Here is a 20,669-nt window from a genome sequence, read left to right as displayed (position 1 = left end):
AGCGTTTCTGAAGAAGAGAAATTTGTTAACATCGAGTATTGATTTAAGTGTCAGGAAGTCGTTTCTGAAAGTATTTGTATGGAGTGTAGCCATGTATGGAAGTGAAACATGGACGATAAATAGCTTAGACAAGAAGAGAATAGAAGCTTTCGAAATGTGGTGCTACAGAAGAATGTTGAAGATTAGATGGGTAGATCACATAACTAATGAGGAGATACTGAATATGGTTGGGGAGAAGAGGAGTTTGTGGCACAACTTGACTGGTAGAAGGGATCGGTTGGTAGGACATGTTCTGAGGCATCAAGGGATCATCAATTTAGTACTGGAGGGCAGCGTGGAGGGTAAAACTCGTAGAGGGAGACCAAGAGATGAATACACTAAGCAGATTCAGAAGGATGTAGGCTGCAATAGATACTGGGAGATGAAGAAGCTTGCACAGGATAGAGTAGCATGGAGAGCTGCATCAAACCAGTCTTAGGACTGAACACCACAACAACCGCATCACTCGATCCACTGCTTAGCAAATTCTCCTCTTGAAGTACAGTGATCAACATTATCAGATGTACGTTTCCATGTGAGACCTGAATAACTCTTTAGTCGTACTCTGTGATACTGACTGCTTCAGCTGAGGTCACAAACTGGGCAGAGGGCTTCCATACTCGGCTCTAACTCGAGCCCGGTGCGAGGGCGCTGCTTTGCTGAGAGAGAGGGCGTGTCTAGTTCAGCCTCTCCCATTCGTCGTTGCGGACTGCAGCGCGATATCGCTAATGTCTGTGATATCGATGAGCGTTGCCGATTTTGGTGTTGTGCTGAGATCTGTGGATGATATCCAAATACGTATTTCATGAAACTTCTTAAAATTCATATATTGTGCAAGAGATGAACAAAAATGCAGTAATTGTTAAAGCGTCCAAAGCCATTCGAGGTATGGAGAACGTGGAAGCTCCTAGTGTTCCTTTAGAAATGATTAAAGCGGGAGGAAAAGTTATGCAAAAGAAAGTTTCAAAATTACAAGACTGCGAGGCATGTGGAAAGGAAATCTTACAGTGTGCGGATGGAGAGAAATGACGAATGCAGAAATCATGCAAAAACTGAGGCCTGTTCAGCGAGAAATGGAGTAACATGTTTTTGGAATTTGTAGAAGAGGCCACGAAGCAAACAAGTGAGTAAGGTAACAGACTGGAGAAGAAGACGCAGTTATAATCGGATGTAGTTGTGGTCTTTGGTCAGAAGACTGGTTTCCTGTACCTCTTCATACTACTCTATTCTGCACAAGTCTCTTCATCTGTTCATAAGCCTACAGTCTACATCCGTTTTAACCTGCTTACCTTAGTCGAGTTTTGGTTTTCCTCTACAATTTTTACCTTCCACACTTCCCACCATTACCAAATTAACAATTCTTTGATGCTTTGTGATGTCTCTTTTCACTTTAATTCCCCTTTTGGTGAAGATTTAGTATAAAGATATTTTCGACCAATTCGACTGAGTATTTCACTGGATATACTATCCACTCAAAAATTCTCACAATTCTTCTGTAGCACCGTTTTCTTCTTAGCTGTACTGATTGTCGTCCACGTATTACTTCTGTACAAGGTTACACTGCAAACAAATACTTTGAGAAAAGACTTTGTAACACCTAAATTTATATTCAATGTTAACACACTTCTGTTTTTCAGAAAAGCTTTCCTTCTTACTGCCAGTCCACATATTAAATCGTCTTTACCTGTAACATTGTAATTTTTTTTCAGACCAAACGGAAAAACTCTTCTACTATGTTTAATCACTCATTTTCTAATATAATTCCTTCACCTTCACCTAATTTAATTCTATTACATTCCATTGCCTTTGTTTTACCTTTGTTGATATTTATCTTACTACTTCTTTTCAAGGCATTACACATTCCATTGAACGGATCTTGCAACTAAACTATGATAGTAATGAAAATGAAATTAGGTGTGGCGGGATATGTAATAACGCCAATAGACGATAAACTGTCTGACAGAAAAGTGAAGCACCCAGTAGGCATTGCCGGATGCCAAACTTCATACACGTACTTGCCATCCGCGGGTATGTAAATGATTGGAGTTACATTCCTCTGTGGTGGGTGGAACGGTCACCAGAGTGCATTAGTGTTCTTCGTCTTTAATGTGGATAACAGGCTTATTGGGTTATATATGTAGGTCATATATGGGACGCTAAAAGCGTCAGATGTTGAGTGATCACTGTGAAGAAGATGGATTTATCAGCACCTGCCAGAGTTTGAAAGACGCCTCATTGTGGGTCGCTATTTGGCCTTTTGGTCAAATTGAGCAATATCCAGGTTTGGGGACATTGGATGTGACAGTGGCCCTATGTTGGACTGCATAGGAACGTGATGACAGGCACACTCGCCGTCAACAGTCGGTCGGCCACGCCTGACCACCAAAAGTGACGATCCCCGTACTGCGCACCAAGCACATACTCCTGTCATCCGAGAATAAGTAATGGCATTCTTGCAACGTTCTGTGTAATCCAGCACCGCTGGTCGGAGACCAGCAACAGCTGTACTAGGGAATTATCGTCCCATTCGTAGTACGCCGTTAACACCACAACACAAACGGCTGCATTTGAAATGGTAATGTGTCCGGGAAGCATGACTGGCGTTGTACTGTGCTCAGTAATGAGTCGCAGTTCCGCTCTACCCCGAATGACCGTCGTAGGCGAGTATATGGCAACCTGTGTAGACGTACCATTCTTCAAATGTTTAGAAGAGGCAGAGCTGTATTATTTATAGCGTCGTGGTGCGGGAAGCTATCAGCTGACTTCATGTCACGGGTGGTAGTGAGAAAACTGACGGTACAGATGTCTTGCGTCTCATTCGTTATCTCTGATGCGACAGTATCACGGTGTCGTTTTTCAACAGGACAGTGCTCGTCCACACACGGCACGAGTCTCCCTGAACTGTCTGCGCCATGTTGATGTGCTCCTGTTGCCAAAAAGATTCACAAATCTGTGCCCAATAGAGAGTGTGTCGGTCCAGCACCGACGTCGACTTCGTCCCAGTGCCAGCATCCAGAATATCAAGGACGAGTTACAACAGTTGTGTGCCAGCTTGCCTCTGGAAAGGGTACAACCGCTCTATGAAACCATGCTTAACCAAATCAGTGCACGCATACGGGCCAGAGGGTGCGGATCATCATACTGATAAGTCAGCTCGTACTGCCACGTTCTTTCCAAATTTCACTCAGTTTTGTGGCCACCTTCACAATCCGTTTTTACTTCGTTCCCTGTGCTGCTTCTGAACGCTTCATCTTTTTTTGTCAGGCAGTGTAGATGGACCAAGGAAATTATTTGCTCTATTCCAAGACATAAGAAAGGACCTAGACGTAAGGCGGGTAGATAACATAAAACACACAGGGATGACGAGGATGCGAATAGATGAGGACCGTAATGTATGGAAAAATATGCAGTGTTTAGCCATTAATAGATCTGAGATGGCTGTTGATGATAAAGGCACGCACAGTCATTTGAAAGTTATATAGGTCCTCAAAGTTACGCGCCGATGACAAACAGGAGAACATACAATAGGTCGGGGAATTTGCCCTTTGCGAAAGTAATGTTTTCCTCTTCATTTAAGCGTGGAATAAGAAGATGAGATATGTCCTGTCTGTGAAGAGGAGTAGGAGTAGGACCTGTTTAAAATACCGGCGATTCTCTATCGTACCTTCTCCGGTAAATGGCAACATGACACCATTTGATCATGCTGACTAACCTAACTGTGTCCTCTCATTTTCACTGTATTATCTATCATTGTGCAGACACGGCACAAGAAAACTGTTAAGTCAAAAACTGGCATATAGTTGTTTTGTGTGTAGCAACATTCCGCCCGCATCTCGTGGTCGTGCGGTAGCGTTCTCGCTTCCCACGCCCGGGTTCCCGGGTTCGATTCCCGGCGGGGTCAGGGATTTTCTCTGCCTCGTGATGGCTGGGTGTTGTGTGCTGTCCTTAGGTTAGTTAGGTTTAAGTAGTTCTAAGTTCTAGGGGACTTATGACCACAGCAGTTGAGTCCCATAGTGCTCAGAGCCATTTGAACCATTTTTTTAGCAACATTCAAGTCATTAGTTTATGAGTGTTGCAGTGATTTTTGATAATTTATGAAAGCCAGTATATTTATGGTCATAACACAGCTCACACCCTGCCAACAACAGTAACAAAACTAAAAAATGCAATACTTAAAAAAATTGACTACGAGAACAGAATTACATATGCATGTTATAGATGCATAGAATATAATGAAATTTACTGCCAAAAATAGTTACTTGAAACTAAAAGGAAGCTTATACTGTCTCAGTATAAGTTGTATTGAGTTCTTTATGTCGATTTTTTCTCAGGGACTGCATTTTTGAATTGTGTCAGGTGTTCTTTCAGCAATGCGAATTATGACTGAGCGTTCTTATTTCGCTTCGTCATCTTCTGTAAAAGTTTATTGCATCATGACAGAAACGTCATGTATATTAGTTTTTAAAAGCCCCATCCGTTGTGTGCTGAAAGTGTCAATGAACTGTCTGTCGGTGGACAGTTAACAAGCCCACCGACGTTGTCTCTGCATCGGCTGTTGCCACCTTTGCAGTTCGTTCCCCTGTCGTGGGTTCGAATTCGATGACAGTGGGCTGCAAATAGACAACAGAGCAACTAGATAAATCGGGACGGTGGATTCCAACTGAGGCATGCACTGCGATACTTCAAGCTGACTATAATGCTTGGACAACGGAGACTAATGACACCAAGATTAGTCACATTAATCTCATTGTTGGTACCGCGCGCCCTTCTAATGTTAAGAGCTGAAATCAAAACGAAACATGACGTAAATAGCCTTGAATAACGGACATAATAAACTTTTTATGGGAGTGTTGAAACTTAGTACTCTTTTCAGACTTCCGCCTCTACCCAGCCCTGCAATAGAAGTATAATATACAGCATGTTCTGGGTTTCCCGTTACAAACTTCTTGGAAATGTAGAGGGTGAGTGAGTACATAATATTTTGAACAGGAACCCATCTCCGGAAACTTTCAGTTCAGGTGTTTAACTCGTCCACTTCTGCTTGCAGAACTGAATTAGGAGTGACGCAGTAAAAATATCCCGTAACAATTCTGAAGGAAACATAACGAAACGTCCACACACCATTTAAGTACATTTGCTTGTATTAAAACTTAAATCTTACTTATTTACATTACTCCAAAACAAAAAAGGAACACAGCACACTGTCTGTACAGACATTGTACCTACGAAGCGTATTCTGGTCCCACTCTCCGTCCCATCAGGTGTCTCTTCAATGTCTGGTACAGCAGCCAGAACTCGTGCCAGCTGATCTTCCTCTGTCTCTACAGAAGTAACATAAATTAGATTTTGCATACAACCCCACAAGACGTAGTCCACAGGAGTTAAATGCGGTGATCGCGGCGGCCACGCGGTTGAACCTTCTCGGCCTATCCATCTTTCGCCATATGGTTTATTGAGATGTCTCCGAACCGCAAGTGAGAAGTGAGATGGTGCACCACCGCGCTTGAACCACTATTCAGTGGCATGCCGTCCTGTCTACGCTATTGCATACCAGGACAAGCAGTTCTGAGACAGAGACTTTTCTGTTTCTTCCAGCAGACATGGACGCATTACACATCTAAAATGAAACCGTCATAGAACGGAAACGGTACATTTCCGGGCTTGGTTTCAATTCAGTATATTATGTACTCATTCACTCCTACAAGACTGTAGCGGGAAAACAAGTTCCAAGGTGCAACATTGTAATGTATCTAGGAATTTCTCTACAATAAATTTGTGCCTGTGGCAACCGAGACCAATAAACTTATCTAAAAACAAATATTATACTGAAATTCGGTAGTCTACCTGCTACATTATTACTCTGCCACACGCCAGTAGTCAGCAAGTGAAATCAAATCAAGCAGAAGTATGATCAAAAATCAGTTATAAATCGAATTTAATTTTGAAATAGAAGCTATTGGAAATTACCACAGATTTATGGTTTCAAGCCAGATACTATTGTTAAGACATTAAAGAAACTCAATTCATTTGGAAGGGTCACATATTTCATGACAAAAGACATTCTTCTGTTTCAAGGTATAAAATGGTGTACAACGGTAAAAGTATGACTTAACTGTCCACATTTTACATAAACAGTCCTAAAAATATGATGCATTTTACTCAACATATAACTCCGTAACCGAAAAAATTAACGACATAATCCAAACAGCTTTAGTACATCATCAGCACTTCAATGTGTAGAACGTGAAATTGTTACAAATGCTGCACAAAACATAGTCTCATGTCCAACAAGAACAAAAACTGTAGAAAATGGCGGTGACTGCTTATGACGATCCCTAGGGCGCATTATTTCATGTTATTCTAAGATCGGTAGCTAGACTGAAGTACCGTTCAAAAAGTATTGTGTTCCAAGGTACACAATCTTCTAGGTTCAGAATTCTCCCCTAAAGAATTCCAATGTATTCGCACAGAATCAGAATTTCAAAGGATATGGAAATTCTCACTGTCGGCTTCCGTGCCATCTAGCGAACATGATATGATAAGAGTGATAAAATGATGGGGCGTGCTTATGTGTACCGGTTAGCCTTTGTATGAAAATGTACTTTAATCACATAACAAGAACTCAAAAACAATGGCTATAAACTATTAAATGTATGTAAGTATCTTTGATACTTTGCTGATTATGGAGTCAGTACCATTTATGACTGAACATAAAGAGTGAATGCATTGGGCCGTGGTCGTGTTGAAAGAATCGTTCCGGTATTCGGCTGAAATGATTTGAGGAAGCTACGGAATAGGTGCATAAGGATCTACAAGGCAAGCATATGAAACTCATTCCTCCAGAACGAATGTGAGTTTCTTAATTTAATTTAGCGAAAGTTGGAAGCAAAAAGAAATAAAAAGGAGAATAATTACCTGGAAACATTATGAGAGATTTCGAATAAGGGTGTCACGAAGGTTATACCATTAACGATTTGCCTTTAAAAGAGGGAAACCGACTGTATACAACGAAGCTGAAAACCCACTTTAGTCCTGTTCTCGCAAAATCTAGGAGTAGGCGCGTAGGAGTAGAACAACAGCAGTGCACTCTCCTATGTTGTGGCTTGAGAGAACTGAGGTCGCGCAAGCACAAGTGCACAGAAATTTCCCCTGGGAGAGCGCAACTTCCCGGGAGAGTGCGAAATCCAGCAAGGCAACAGACGAGTTAGTCCGTAACACGAGGTGTGTCTGCTGCTGTTTCACACTGCTTCGCAACAAGGGCAAACAAGAAAAACTACGTGAAAGTCATGGTGCGCTATAAAAAGCTGACATCTACTGTGAACGCATTCAGTCTTCATCTCCGAAACAGATTGTGGACGCCCCATTAATTTTATGAGTCTTTTTACTTTATTTTTAAAGGCAGAGGGGTCAGAGTGGCCACCCATGGTTCTCGTGTTGTGAGGATGTTGCAATATACTTGCTTTATTTGTGAAACAAACACAATCATCCAAACGGCTACTCGTACAGCTCAGAGTGGAAAACGCATTTTTGAAATGCAGACGAGGGCACCAGATCCGAATCGATTTCATACAATCGATAATTGAACGTTTGTCTGGTGCACCAGCATGTTTAAGTGTTGGTTTAATAAGATTCCCTTAGTCTAAGGAATTGTGGAGATGTTCCCAAGCTCCAGCTCAGAAAAACAGCACTCAAACAATTCAAAAACTACTGCACGCCGAACCTATTTTATTGATTCACAGACGACGGTGAGCACGACATTCTTCTTTTGAGCCAGTTGGCATTTATGTTGATTAGAAGGGCACGTGGTCACAGAATTAATATCAACAGAACTGGCAAATTGTGGCTATTCAATGCATAAAAGTCGTTGATTTCGGTACAAACATGTGGAAAATGGGACACGATTAAGTAAGTAAACAAACTGATATTAATTACTTTATATCGTTATTTCCAGCTGAGGAGCTGAGCTCAACTTATTTAGCTTATGAATTTGGTTTTTCCTTCAACTAAAATCTCATCTTCCAGCTGAATTCCTCTTTCGTTCTTTTCTGTAGGTTCTTTCGGTTCCTGTTCTCGGTTTGTCTGTAAATTTATGTTTCTCAATAAGTGTTCTTCATGCAGATCCATCCTGTACCATGATACCTATAATGTCAATTTCCTGTTGATCTCTTGCAGTTTCAAGCAAGCAAGTGTTCTTAACTTTTATTGAAGTCATTCTTTTAGTAACTTCAACTAAAAATAAAATTAATGTTATTCGGACAGACGCTTTTTATTTATATGTTGTTAACAAAGACTACTTTTGGAACAAGGCACGACATATTTGTTCGGCTTAACACGTCGTGTTGGCGACAACAAGCATTAATTTCACAATGCATAGTTGCTACTTGGTTCGAAAATTGCCATCTGAACACAGAAACGAATAATTAAGAAACACCAGGATATTTTCATGCTTCTTGCGAGTCAGGAGAAGGCCTTCGTCGAACGGAACAGCTGTTCGAAATTCCGAGAGGAATGGGTGGACAGATAGAAGTCTACATCTGGAGAATAACAATTTTTTGATTCTCCTTTATCTTCACTGAAATAATCCAGCTGTCTTCCCACGTATAGTATCCTTGCGCTCTACGGATTCGGTATTTCGTCAGCTGGTAACGTCGACGACACCGCGTTCTCTCAAAATTTCTGTGCCAGCCGCCAGCCCACAGCTAGTGGAGGGAACTAAAAGAGCTGTTAATCGATAGTATCGCCCACAGTATAACTAAACTATGAAGGGATGCAGTGAGATGAGATTTGAACTCAACTACAATAAGCGAAAAGGAAGCCCAAACATGAAGTTCACCTCGGGCCGAGTTGAAGCCGCATCATTCACATTAATCACGTCTCCAGCCGAGTGTCACCATGGAGGTCATTTCAGCCTCTCTGTCTGTCTGATAATTCCTCCCTCTTTCTCCGTGTCTCTTCCACATTTTCACTCTCGGTAATTTGCCAATCTCTCCCTTTTTTTTCCACCGCATTCCTCTCCCTCATTCTCTCCTGCTACCACTTTTTCCTCGCTAAGCCACTCACCGCGATGAGTAAGGGAGCGCTCTCCCGTATGGCGCCACAGCACCCTAGCGACGCCACCAAAAAGATGATGACGCCGATGACGATGAGAACGACGGGCGTCGCGACGACGCTGCCCTCCAAGAAGTTGGAGTAGCCGCCGACATCCGACAACACTTTGGCACCGGCCGCAATCAATCCAATGCCGGATATCTGAAAAAAAAACGGCCATTTGTTAACATGACTACATAATGTGTGATAGCGGAAAAACGCAACTGTCCGCTGGCATATAATACTGACTAGTCTTGTAAAATTACCACAGGCTGCTGCAAGCTATCGTAAGTAAGCGTTAACTACGTAAGTTTTTCTAGTAGCTTTGGTCAATTAAGATCGTAACCGCGTTACCTGTACTTTAGGCGTGTTTTGTACCTGTTGGGTGTTACCTCATTTCGATCGCTTTATCTGCGTTTGTGATGAGGGTCTTACCGGATTTCTCTAAAAACCGGAAGCGGTGAACCGTCTAGAAACAGGTTGAGGATATAGAAACGGCCACGTAACATATGTAATCTTTTTGTTCTATATACACTCCTGGAAATGGAAAAAAGAACACATTGACACCGGTGTGTCAGACCCACCATACTTGCTCCGGACACTGCGAGAGGGCTGTACAAGCAATGATCACACGCACGGCGCAGCGGACACACCAGGAACCGCGGTGTTGGCCGTCGAATGGCACTAGCTGCGCAGCATTTGTGCACCGCCGCCGTCAGTGTCAGCCAGTTTGCCGTGGCATACGGAGCTCCATCGCAGTCTTTAACACTGGTAGCATGCCGCGACAGCGTGGACGTGAACCGTATGTGCAGTTGACGGACTTTGAGCGAGGGCGTATAGTGGGCATGCGGGAGGCCGGGTGGACGTACCGCCGAATTGCCCAACACATGGGGCGTGAGGTCTCCACAGTACATCGATGTTGTCGCCAGTGGTCGGCGGAAGGTGCACGTGCCCGTCGACCTGGGACCGGACCGCAGCGACGCACGGATGCACGCCAAGACCGTAGGATCCTACGCAGTGCCGTAGGGGACCGCACCGCCACTTCCCAGCAAATTAGGGACACTGTTGCTCCTGGGGTATCGGCGAGGACCATTCGCAACCGTCTCCATGAAGCTGGGCTACGGTCCCGCACACCGTTAGGCCGTCTTCCGCTCACGCCCCAACATCGTGCAGCCCGCCTCCAGTGGTGTCACGACAGGCGTGAATGGAGGGACGAATGGAGACGTGTCGTCTTCAGCGATGAGAGTCGCTTCTGCCTTGGTGCCAATGATGGTCGTATGCGTGTTTGGCGCCGTGCAGGTGAGCGCCACAATCAGGACTGCATACGACCGAGGCACACAGGGCCAACACCCGGCATCATGGTGTGGGGAGCGATCTCCTACACTGGCCGTACACCACTGGTGATCGTCGAGGGGACACTGAATAGTGCACGGTACATCCAAACCGTCATCGAACCCATCGTTCTACCATTCCTAGACCGGCAAGGGAACTTGCTGTTCCAACAGGACAATGCACGTCCGCATGTATCCCGTGCCACCCAACGTGCTCTAGAAGGTGTAAGTCAACTACCCTGGCCAGCAAGATCTCCGGATCTGTCCCCCATTGAGCATGTTTGGGACTGGATGAAGCGTCGTCTCACGCGGTCTGCACGTCCAGCACGAACGCTGGTCCAACTGAGGCGCCAGGTGGAAATGGCATGGCAAGCCGTTCCACAGGACTACATCCAGCATCTCTACGATCGTCTCCATGGGAGAATAGCAGCCTGCATTGCTGCGAAAGGTGGATATACACTGTACTAGTGCCGACATTGTGCATGCTCTGTTGCCTGTGTCTATGTGCCTGTGGTTCTGTCAGTGTAATCATGTGATGTATCTGACCCCAGGAATGTGTCAATAAAGTTTCCCCTTCCTGGGACAATGAATTCACGGTGTTCTTATTTCAATTTCCAGGAGTGTAGTTATCCGCCGGTGTGCAACTTAAAAATAAACAGTGTTTAGAGAAAAATTGAAATCTTCAGGGTTCATTCAGTTTTTATTCGAAAATTGTTGATATCTAACAAGAAACAGAAAGACGTTGTAGTATACATAATAAATAAAGATTTATCATATAGCACTAGAAAAAGCAATTTCTTCAAAAAAAAGGTAAACCTAAAGAAAACGCAAAACAAAAACATATCAAACATCGCTTCAATATTTCGTCGAGCTTATACAAAACATGAATCTGTTATTGCCAAACAACTTTCGCACATATCAATTATAACAGGAAACTCTTGCCTTTGATCATGATGAACATTCTGTTGAGTACAAAATAATAACAATAATTATACAATTTTTTATGTTTGTGCATGTAAACTGTACTTACATCAAAGGTATTTGCTTTAGTTACATAAGAACGCAGAAGTCAACCAATTTTTATTATAAAATCCAGTCTGTATTTTGTAAGGATATAAAATACATGACGTGCTAACACTGAATGACGTGTGGTTTTCGTTACGTGCAAAACAAATATATAAAAAACAAGGAGAAGTCGTAGGATCCTAGTTTCTCCCTCACACCTTCAGTTACGTTCCTTACCTACCAATATTATGAATACTACCAGTAATTCTACAATTTACTACGTAATTTATGTTATGCACCAAAACTGCCGAACCGTAGCTGCGACGGAGCGCAAGTATAATCCTGACACTGGATTTAAACATTCATTCTCTATGCGTAGGCCTATGCAGAACACAATATTCAGCCAGGAACCAAAATGATATAGAACAGGTCGCTTTGGCACCAGCCTAATTCCCATATATCTCAAACGTAAAACAGTTAGAACGCTTCATAAACTAATTCTACAGAAATCATTCACTTTGACTTTTTTGAATCACGTACAATGCATAATGGCGTGGAGGATCTGTCGGTGGAGGAGATATCAGAGCTACAAGTTTTCAAGTGGAGTAAAGAGTGTAAAATCAAGAAAAGACAAACAAGTATGCGTAAGATAATAAACTGCAGGACACAACTGTTCACTGTAAAATTTGCTCAGCAACCACACAAATACTGACAATTCCACCGATTTTCTGTCAATGTAAGATTTAGTCGATGAGCTGGATTGCGAGAGACATTATACCTCGAAAATCCTCAATGTTGTCACTAGCGAAACATGCAGCACCAGATTACCTGAACATGTAAAAATTAAAATAATGCACTGGTCGTAGCTCACTCCTTTTACATGAAGACAAGTGATGCATGCAAACTTAAGAAAGAAACACGAGCAGTAATGGTTACACAAACTCACGAAAAACCTTGAATAATCAGTTTAAATCACTGTACAGCAAGAGACTGGTCCAATAAACATCGAACGGAAATGATACAGACGAAAAAACTACAGACTAAAGAACTGTAAGCATCCAAAGGAGCATATATATGCATAGAAAGATGAGAGCAACTCAAATGCAAATTTGTTCGCGCACATATATATATATGAAAGTTTATCGGGAAATAGTTTGCCTGTCCCTTTTCTTGCTCGATGTATCCCTCATCAAGTTGCATGCAACAATAAAAGTTCCCATTTCCATGTGTTTTTCACTTGTGGCGAGTGCATAGTTCTGAGTTTTCTACTTACAGTACATGCTATACTGTCACTAAGATTATACGACTCGTTCTAAATGATTAATTAACCAAAATTAAGAGGATAAAACATTTTAACAGTTCTTTCTCATGAAGTTTACGACATGCCCAAAGTACTGCCAATATGACTCATCTGAGTCGAGCAAGAAAACGGGAAGGCAGACTTTTTTCCGATAAACTTTCACCTATTATTTATGAATCTACCGTAATTGACTGATACTTGAAAGTGACTTTGTGTGCTACCAACCATGGATACTAAGGGCAACATTTCAGCCCCCTGTAATAAGTACAATTGCTGTCACTGTAAAATACGTAGTTGAAAAGCTTAACATTCTGATGAATCGTTATTCCTACGTAAGCTCAAATGCAGCATCGAGATTGGACAGGTTTTATGTCTCGGAAATATTGACGTAGACGGCTATTAATTCATACCGCTCAGCATTACTGATAATCATTCAGTTCTAATTAAAGGATTCTCGACATCAGTTCCGTATGGAAGGTGCTATTGGAAACTAAACTCTATCAACCTCGACGCAAGCATGGTGAAAAAAATTTGAGCATAGAGTAGTCAAACGTGTTATTGTATCAATTAATTTTTTTTAACGCTTCGTATGAAACCTGCTGAGAAAAACAAGATACCGACTAATCTTATTACAAAACTTACGAGGTATACAAAAAAAAAAGTTTGTGGTATTCCAGAGTAAAGGAAATGAAGTTGCTCAGAAAGGGAATATTGGAAATAAATCAGACAGACTGAAAAGGAACACTGGCAGGTGCAAAGGCCACACAAGTTATCCTGATTAAAATTGGCGAGAGAACACAGGTACACTCAACAACGTGCACAGTATCCGATTACCATCCAGTCACATTGCTTTGCATAAATTACAAGATAATAGAAAAAATTCTCATTGTGAGAATACAGGGAGTACTACATGTAATTGATGGACCAAACAAGTAGCGTTCCAATCTTTAATGGAACTGGAATACTGAGAGACTATTTTTTCCAGGTCCACAGTATTCAGCAACAAAATACTGGCTCCCTCAGTATTGCTTTAGATCGTGCGTTTGACAAAGTGACTCATGATTTTTGAGGCATCTGATACTTCACTTTATCTTCCCGTAATCAATAATACATTCTTATCGATACATATAAAAATTATTTCAAGGATCCAAATGAACGATTACCTAATAATAGGACGTCCAGTGCAAATATCTGTCAGACAAGGATATCCGTTGTCTGCTGCTTTATTTATAAAATCCTTAGAGCTATTAATAGTCATATTTAATACAAAAAATTGTAAACTGTAGCTTTACATGACCTAACCACAATAGTGAAAAATGACACTGAAGTTGTACGAACTAACCAAGTTTTGGTAGGTGAAGCAGTTATTAATGTGAAGAAAAGCAAACTACTCTGCATAACGACTCACATACACCTAGGCAGTTATCCTTACACGGAATGCAACAAAATAGAAATACTAGGCGTTCTTTTCAGAAACAGAATCAGTGAATTCCTGAACAAGAACACAAATAAATTGTGTAGAAAATAAGAAGAGGAGCGTTGATACGTTTCCACTATATGCTCCTCCGCCTAGCCAGAAAACACTTAACGCTTCCAGCGAAAGAAGGCAGGCTAAACCTGGTTGACGTCGAATACGAATCAAAACTACTCCTTGTGAAAAACATACTTCATACTCCCACAGGCCCTCTGGACAGAGCAGAGTCCTTAGAGGAAGAATAGGGCATGTCAGGGGAAAATGAACTATATTTGGCCAAAACCAACTCTATTAAATATATTTGGCAGTTAGTCGGGAAAATGGAAACAGGAAGGAATCACAGTACAAAGAGGATTACCAAAATTTTATCTTCATTTAAACGTGTAAACTCGAACATTCAGTTTAAAAGTCTGAATATCTACTGGAAGACTGTAATCAAAACTCTCTCTGACGAGTGTATAACTTTGGACGTACGCTCTATCGCAACATCTTCATCAATGATCTTTTACCCACCGCAGAGCTACGGCCCAGGTTTCACCAATAGCACAACCCATTCGGTACCGCCATGTAAGAGACACCACAATACACAGAATGGCTGAAATTTAGAAAACCGTAGACGTTTCGAAATGACGACACAGCACTATGCAAATAAGCTAAATGAGCAGCCATAAAACCTGTCGAACAGGAAGCTGATTTGCTTCGACATTCGAGCCTTCCCGTGAGCGAAAGAGTGAATGTTAACATGGTTAATTTGTAATAACATATCGTGTGTACTAAGAATAGTTAAACAACGTGTAAAGGTTTCCAAGGCCACGTAAATGGAAAATACTGATAAACCGAAACTGGAAACAAAATACAGATTATAGATAAATGCAGGCATATAGATCCAGGTACAAAGACACATGTCAATTGTAATCTTAACATTAACCTCGCTTTCAAATAATTTCTAAATTGAGAGAATGCCACTTGAAAAGCATACATAATGCTAGTCTAATTTGAAAAGGAATTTTAAGTTAACAACCTGAAAACATAAAAAAAGCTGTGACCTAGATTTATACCTACGCTAGAAGACTCAGTTATCATTCAAATTTTCCTTTCTGTTAACATTTTAATCGGTTGCACCAAAAATTCAAGAAGACTTTAATTTCACACTTTCTTTCCTTTCAGATTTTTTCCACTTTGGAAGAGAAAAACATTTTAAGTTATTGACTATGAAGAAATTTTATTTTACCTTAATTCAAAGCTGCAACTCTAAGGTGAAAAGTATTTCAATTTTGTGAATATATATTAAGTTTAATTTACTTCACGAAGAAGCACTGTTTGTTAATCTCATTTCTAAGCAAATACAGACAATTTAAGGAAAAATTACTGCCAGTACATACCAGAGAGGTTTCTTTTCTTACATACTCTTAATCTACCAGGAAATTTTACGGAAAGCAATTTCGAATCTGTTTCAATAAAACCTATAGCCCATTGAGTTACAAGTTTTACTGAAACTTACCCTAAATGCTCTGTTACAAAGTCTGCTTTCATCTGATGATGACAGCACCCGAAACGTGATTGTAAATATTGAAACGTGTTAGTAGATATATGAGGCCATAATCATAAATATAGTAAAGATTATGAAAATTTTATCTGTTTCCGTACATATGCAGGGCCTTTCGAAAAGATACCTCCGATTTCACAAGACCATATCTTCTACATGCCTAAAGATAGAAACTTTGCCAGAATTTTCACTTATGTGTCGAAACTAATACTCTGTCACGGCGACAAGTGTAAATTGCTGCCGGCCGGTGTGGCCGTGCGGTTCTAGGCGCTTCAGTCTGGAACCGCGTGACCGCTACGGTCGCAGGTTCGAATCCTGCCTCGGGCATGAATGTGTGTGATGTTCTTAGGTTAGTTAGGTTTAAGTAGTTCTAAGTTCTAGGGGACTGATGACCATAAATGTTAAGTCCCATAGTGCTCAGAGCCATTTGAACCATTTTTTGTAAATTGCTGCTTCTGCGGTTGCTGGGAGGGAACTCCCTGCTGTAGCTAACTCGCTCGCCACCCAATGTGCATTAACTAAAGATGTCGATAGCATAGCAACAAAATGATGTCTCCTTATATCAATATCTACATTTTCATACGTACTCCGCTAGCTACCATACGGTGCGTCCTGCAGGTTACCTTGTACGACAACTAGTCATTCCCTTTTCTGTTCTACTCGCACAGAAAGCGAGGAAAAATGCAGTGTCTGTATACCAGTGGTCGCCAAACATTTTTACTCAAGAGCCAATATTGACACAGTGGGGTGATACCTCGGGCAGCAAACACTGATCAGACGGAGCATTATGACTACCTACCTAACAGCTGGCATGTCCACCTTTTGCACGGGTAACAACGGCGACGCGTCGCGGCATGGCAGCAAGGGGGCCTTGGAAGGTCGTTGGAGGGAGTTGACACCACACCTGCACACACAAGTCACTAATTCCCTTAAATTCCGGGGAGGGGGGCGATAAGCTCTGACGCCACTTTCAATCACATCACAGATCTGTTCGGTGGGGTTCAGAGCTGACGATTTGAGGGGTCAGCACATCAATTTAAACTAGCCACTGTGTTCCTCGACTCACTCTAACACACTCCTGGCTTTTTGACAAGGAGCAGTATCTTGTTGAAAAATGCTACTGCCATCGGGAAACATGATCGTCATGAAGGGATGTACGTGGTCTGCAACCAGTGTACGATACCCTTGACCGTCATAGTGCCTTGCGCGAACTCCACTGAACTCAATGATGCCCACGTGAATGTTCCACAGAGCATAATGGAGCCGCCGCAAAACTTGTCTCCGTCGAAGGTACAGGTGTCAAGAAGCTGTTCCCTTGGAAGACGACGGAATCGCGCTTTCCATTGGCATCATGAAGAAGGTATCAGTATTTATCAGACCTTGCAACGCTCTGCCACTGCGTAAACGTCCAGTGCCGATGCTCACTTGCCCATTCCAGATGTAGTTGCCTATGTCATGGTGCTAACAATGGCACAAAAATGGTTCAAATGGCTCGGATTACTATGGGACTTAACAGGACAGCAGTCCCCTAGAACTCAGAACTACTTAAACCTAACTAACCTAAGGACATCATACACATCCATGCCCGAGGCAGGATTCGAACCTGCGACCGGAGCGGTCGCGCGGCTCCAGACTGTAGGGCCTAGAACCGCTCGGCCACTCTGTCCGGCCTCATCTCAGTGTTTATGGCATCATTTCAACTGAATAATGTGTCGTACATGTGATAAAATTTTACAGGTACATTCAGCGGCATCTCCGGATACTGTCTGCGAAATTTGTTGCGAATAATTGTAAAGAAGTAGTAAATTAAAACGTCATGCCCACTGCGGCAATTTTACTGGGTGAACAGCGAAAATGTAGATAGCGATGAACTTTTTCCTTTCGCTACTTTCATTATTTTGTGGGGTTGTGGGGAAGGGGGATATCGCCGATAAAAAATTTCATAAAAACTTGAAATTATGTCTGAAGTTTTCTGGAAGTCGCTAAGTGTTCTCGTTCTCAAACACTGGTTGAATATAGTCCTGGTATTTTCACGCTAGTACTCAACGTTGCTTCAACAAAAACACACTCTTTCCAACTATCATACTAGTCTTATTGTGTTAAACGTCTAACATAAGATTATGCCTTTTACTGAGTAGATTATGATGTTGTTGTTGTTGTTGTTGTTGTTGTTGTGGTCTTCTCTTTTTTTTATGGCACTTAACTGCTAAGGTCATCAGTCCTTAAGCTTACACACTACTTAACCTAAATTATCCTAAGGACAAACACACACACACACATGCACGAGGGAGGACTCGAACCTCCGCCGGAACCAGGCGCACAGTCCATGACTGCAGCGCCTCAGGCCGCTCGGCTAAGGTCTTCAGTCCAAAGAGTGGTTTGATGCAGCTCTCCATGCTACTCTATCCTGTGCAAGCTTCTTCATCGCCCAGTAGCTACTGCAACCGACATCCTTCTGAATCTGCTTAGTGTATTCATCTCTTGGTCTCCCTCCACGATTTTTACCCTCCACGCTGCCCTCTAATACTAAATTGGTGATCCCTTGATGCCTCAGAACATGTTCTACCAACCGATCCCTTCTTCTAGTCTAGTTGAGCAACAAATTTCTCTTCTCCCCAATTCTATTCAATACCTCCTCATTAGTTATGTGATCTACCCATCTAATCTTCAGAATTCTTCTGTAGCACCATATTTCGAAAGCTTTTATTCTCTTCTTGTCCACACTATTTATCGTCCATGTTTCACTTCCATACATGGCTACACTCCATACAAATACTTTCAGAAACGGCTTCCTGATACCTAAATCTATACTCGATGTTAATCAATTTCTCTTCTTCAGAAACGCTTTCCTTGCCATTGCCATTCTACATTTTATACCCTCTCTACTTCGACCATCATCAGTTATTTTGCTCCCCAAATAGCAAAACTCATTTACTATTTTAAATGTCTCATTACCTAATCTAATTCCCTCAGCATCACCCGACTTAATTCGACTACATTCCATTATCCTCGTTTTGCTTTTGTTGATGTTCATCTTATATCCTCCTTTCAAGGCACTGTCCATTCCGTTCAACTGCTCTTCTAGGTTCTTTGCTGTCTCTGACAGAATTACAATGTCATCGGCGAACCTCAAAGTTTTTATTTCTTCTCCAAGGATTTTAATTCCTACTTCGAATTTTTCTTTTTTTTCCTTTACTGCTTGTTCAATGCACAGATTGAATAACATGGGGGTTAGGCTGCAAACCCGTCTCACTCCATTCCCAACCACTACTTCCCTTTCATACCCCTCGACTCTTATAACTGCCATCTGGTTTCTGTACAAATTGTAAATAGCCTTTCGCTTCCTGTATTTTACCCCTGCCACCTTCAGAATTTGAAAGAGATTATTCCAGGCAACAATGTCAAAAGCTTTCTGTAAGTCTAGAAATGCTATAAAACCAGGCTGCCTTTTCTTAACTTTTCTATGAGAAGGCGTTGGGTCAATATCGCTTCGTGTTCCTACGTTTCTCCTGAATCCAAACTGATCTTCCCGAGGTCGGCTTCTACCAGTTATTCCATTCTTCTGTAAAGATTCGTGTTAGGATTGTGCAATCGTGACTTATTAAAATGGTAGTTCGGCAATTTTCACATCCGTCAGTACCTGCTCTCTTCGGAATTGGAATTATTGTATTCTTCTTGAAGTCTGAGGGTATTTCGCCTGTCTCATACATCTTGCTCACCAGATGCTAGAGTTTTGTCAGGGCTGGCTTCCCAAGGATGTCAGTTATTCCAATGGAATGTTGTCTACTCCCGGCGCCTTGTTTCGAATTAGGTCTTTTTGTGCTCTGTCAAACTCTTCACGCAGTATCACATCTCCCATTTCATCTTCATCTGCATCCTTTTCCATTTCCATAATATTGTCCTCAATTACATCGTCCTTGTATAGACCCTCTATATACTCCTTCCACCTTTCTGCTTTCCCTTTTTTGCTTAGAACTGTGTTTCCATCTGAGCTCTTGATATTCATGCAAGTGGTTCTCTTTTCTCCAAAGGTCTCTTTAATTTACCTGTAGGCATTATCTATCTTACCTCTAGTGAAATATGCCTCTACATCCTTACATTTGTCCTCTAGCCATACCTGCTTAGCGATTTTGCACTTCCTGTCAATCTCATTTTTGAGTAGTTTCTATTCCTATCTGCCTATTTCATTTTGTGCATTTTTGTATTTTCTCCTTTCATCAATTAAATTCAATATTTCTTCAGTTATCCAAGGATTTCTACTAGCCCTCGTCTTTTTACCTACTTGATCCTCTGCTGCCTTCACTATTTCAAGATTATGATAACGTATTAATTTTTTTAAAGTTGGTCAGTAATTACGCGGAATTTTTAAATCAATTTTTGCCTTGGAAGCCATTAGATAATGGTTACTGGTATTGGGCTCCGGAGTAGTTGCTTACAATTAATAACACAGATGATCCCCAACAGATTCGCTACAGTAAGGGCGTGATAAGTCGGTCGCCGTCCCTGAAGTACTGATCACTTCATGTCAGCACCACTCGGAACACTTCGTGTAGACTGTTTCAAACTGCTGCCAATCTCAGCGATATAACAGTTGTGATTCTATAATTGCGCGTTGAAGTGTTGTTTACTTTACCACGAGTGTGATGACTTTCGTTGATAATAGTATTTGTACCCATATTTAAACGCAGTATTGAATATGAGACACCATCACGAAAGTTTGGTAAATTCTTTAATGTTGTTTTTCTTCTACTCATTGCATTATATTAAAACAGCTTTAATTAATTTGAAGTTGCTTGCTACAGGTAAGTACCACATTTGAAGATAACCTCTGTAGTGCGCACTCGCGATTCCCTGTTACTGCTGTGTCAAAATTTATACCAAAACAAA

The 20,669-nt window shown here is 41.7% G+C and overlaps 1 protein-coding gene across 1 annotated transcript in view; it reads right to left on the bottom strand.

Annotated features, from left to right (window-relative positions):
* LOC124548102 (CD63 antigen-like) overlaps nt 1–20,669 on the bottom strand; it is a 65,514-nt gene that overhangs the window by 32,363 nt on the left and 12,482 nt on the right. Inside the window, exon 2 of the mRNA XM_047125153.1 lies at nt 9,100–9,288. Coding sequence (XP_046981109.1) covers nt 9,100–9,288 — 189 coding nt within the window. The remainder of the gene's footprint in view (nt 1–9,099; nt 9,289–20,669) is intronic.

The sequence above is a fragment of the Schistocerca americana genome, chromosome 1 (genome assembly GCF_021461395.2).
Source record: "Schistocerca americana isolate TAMUIC-IGC-003095 chromosome 1, iqSchAmer2.1, whole genome shotgun sequence".
Taxonomy (NCBI): domain Eukaryota; kingdom Metazoa; phylum Arthropoda; class Insecta; order Orthoptera; family Acrididae; genus Schistocerca; species Schistocerca americana.
This window is presented reverse-complemented; position numbering and strand designations above follow the sequence as displayed.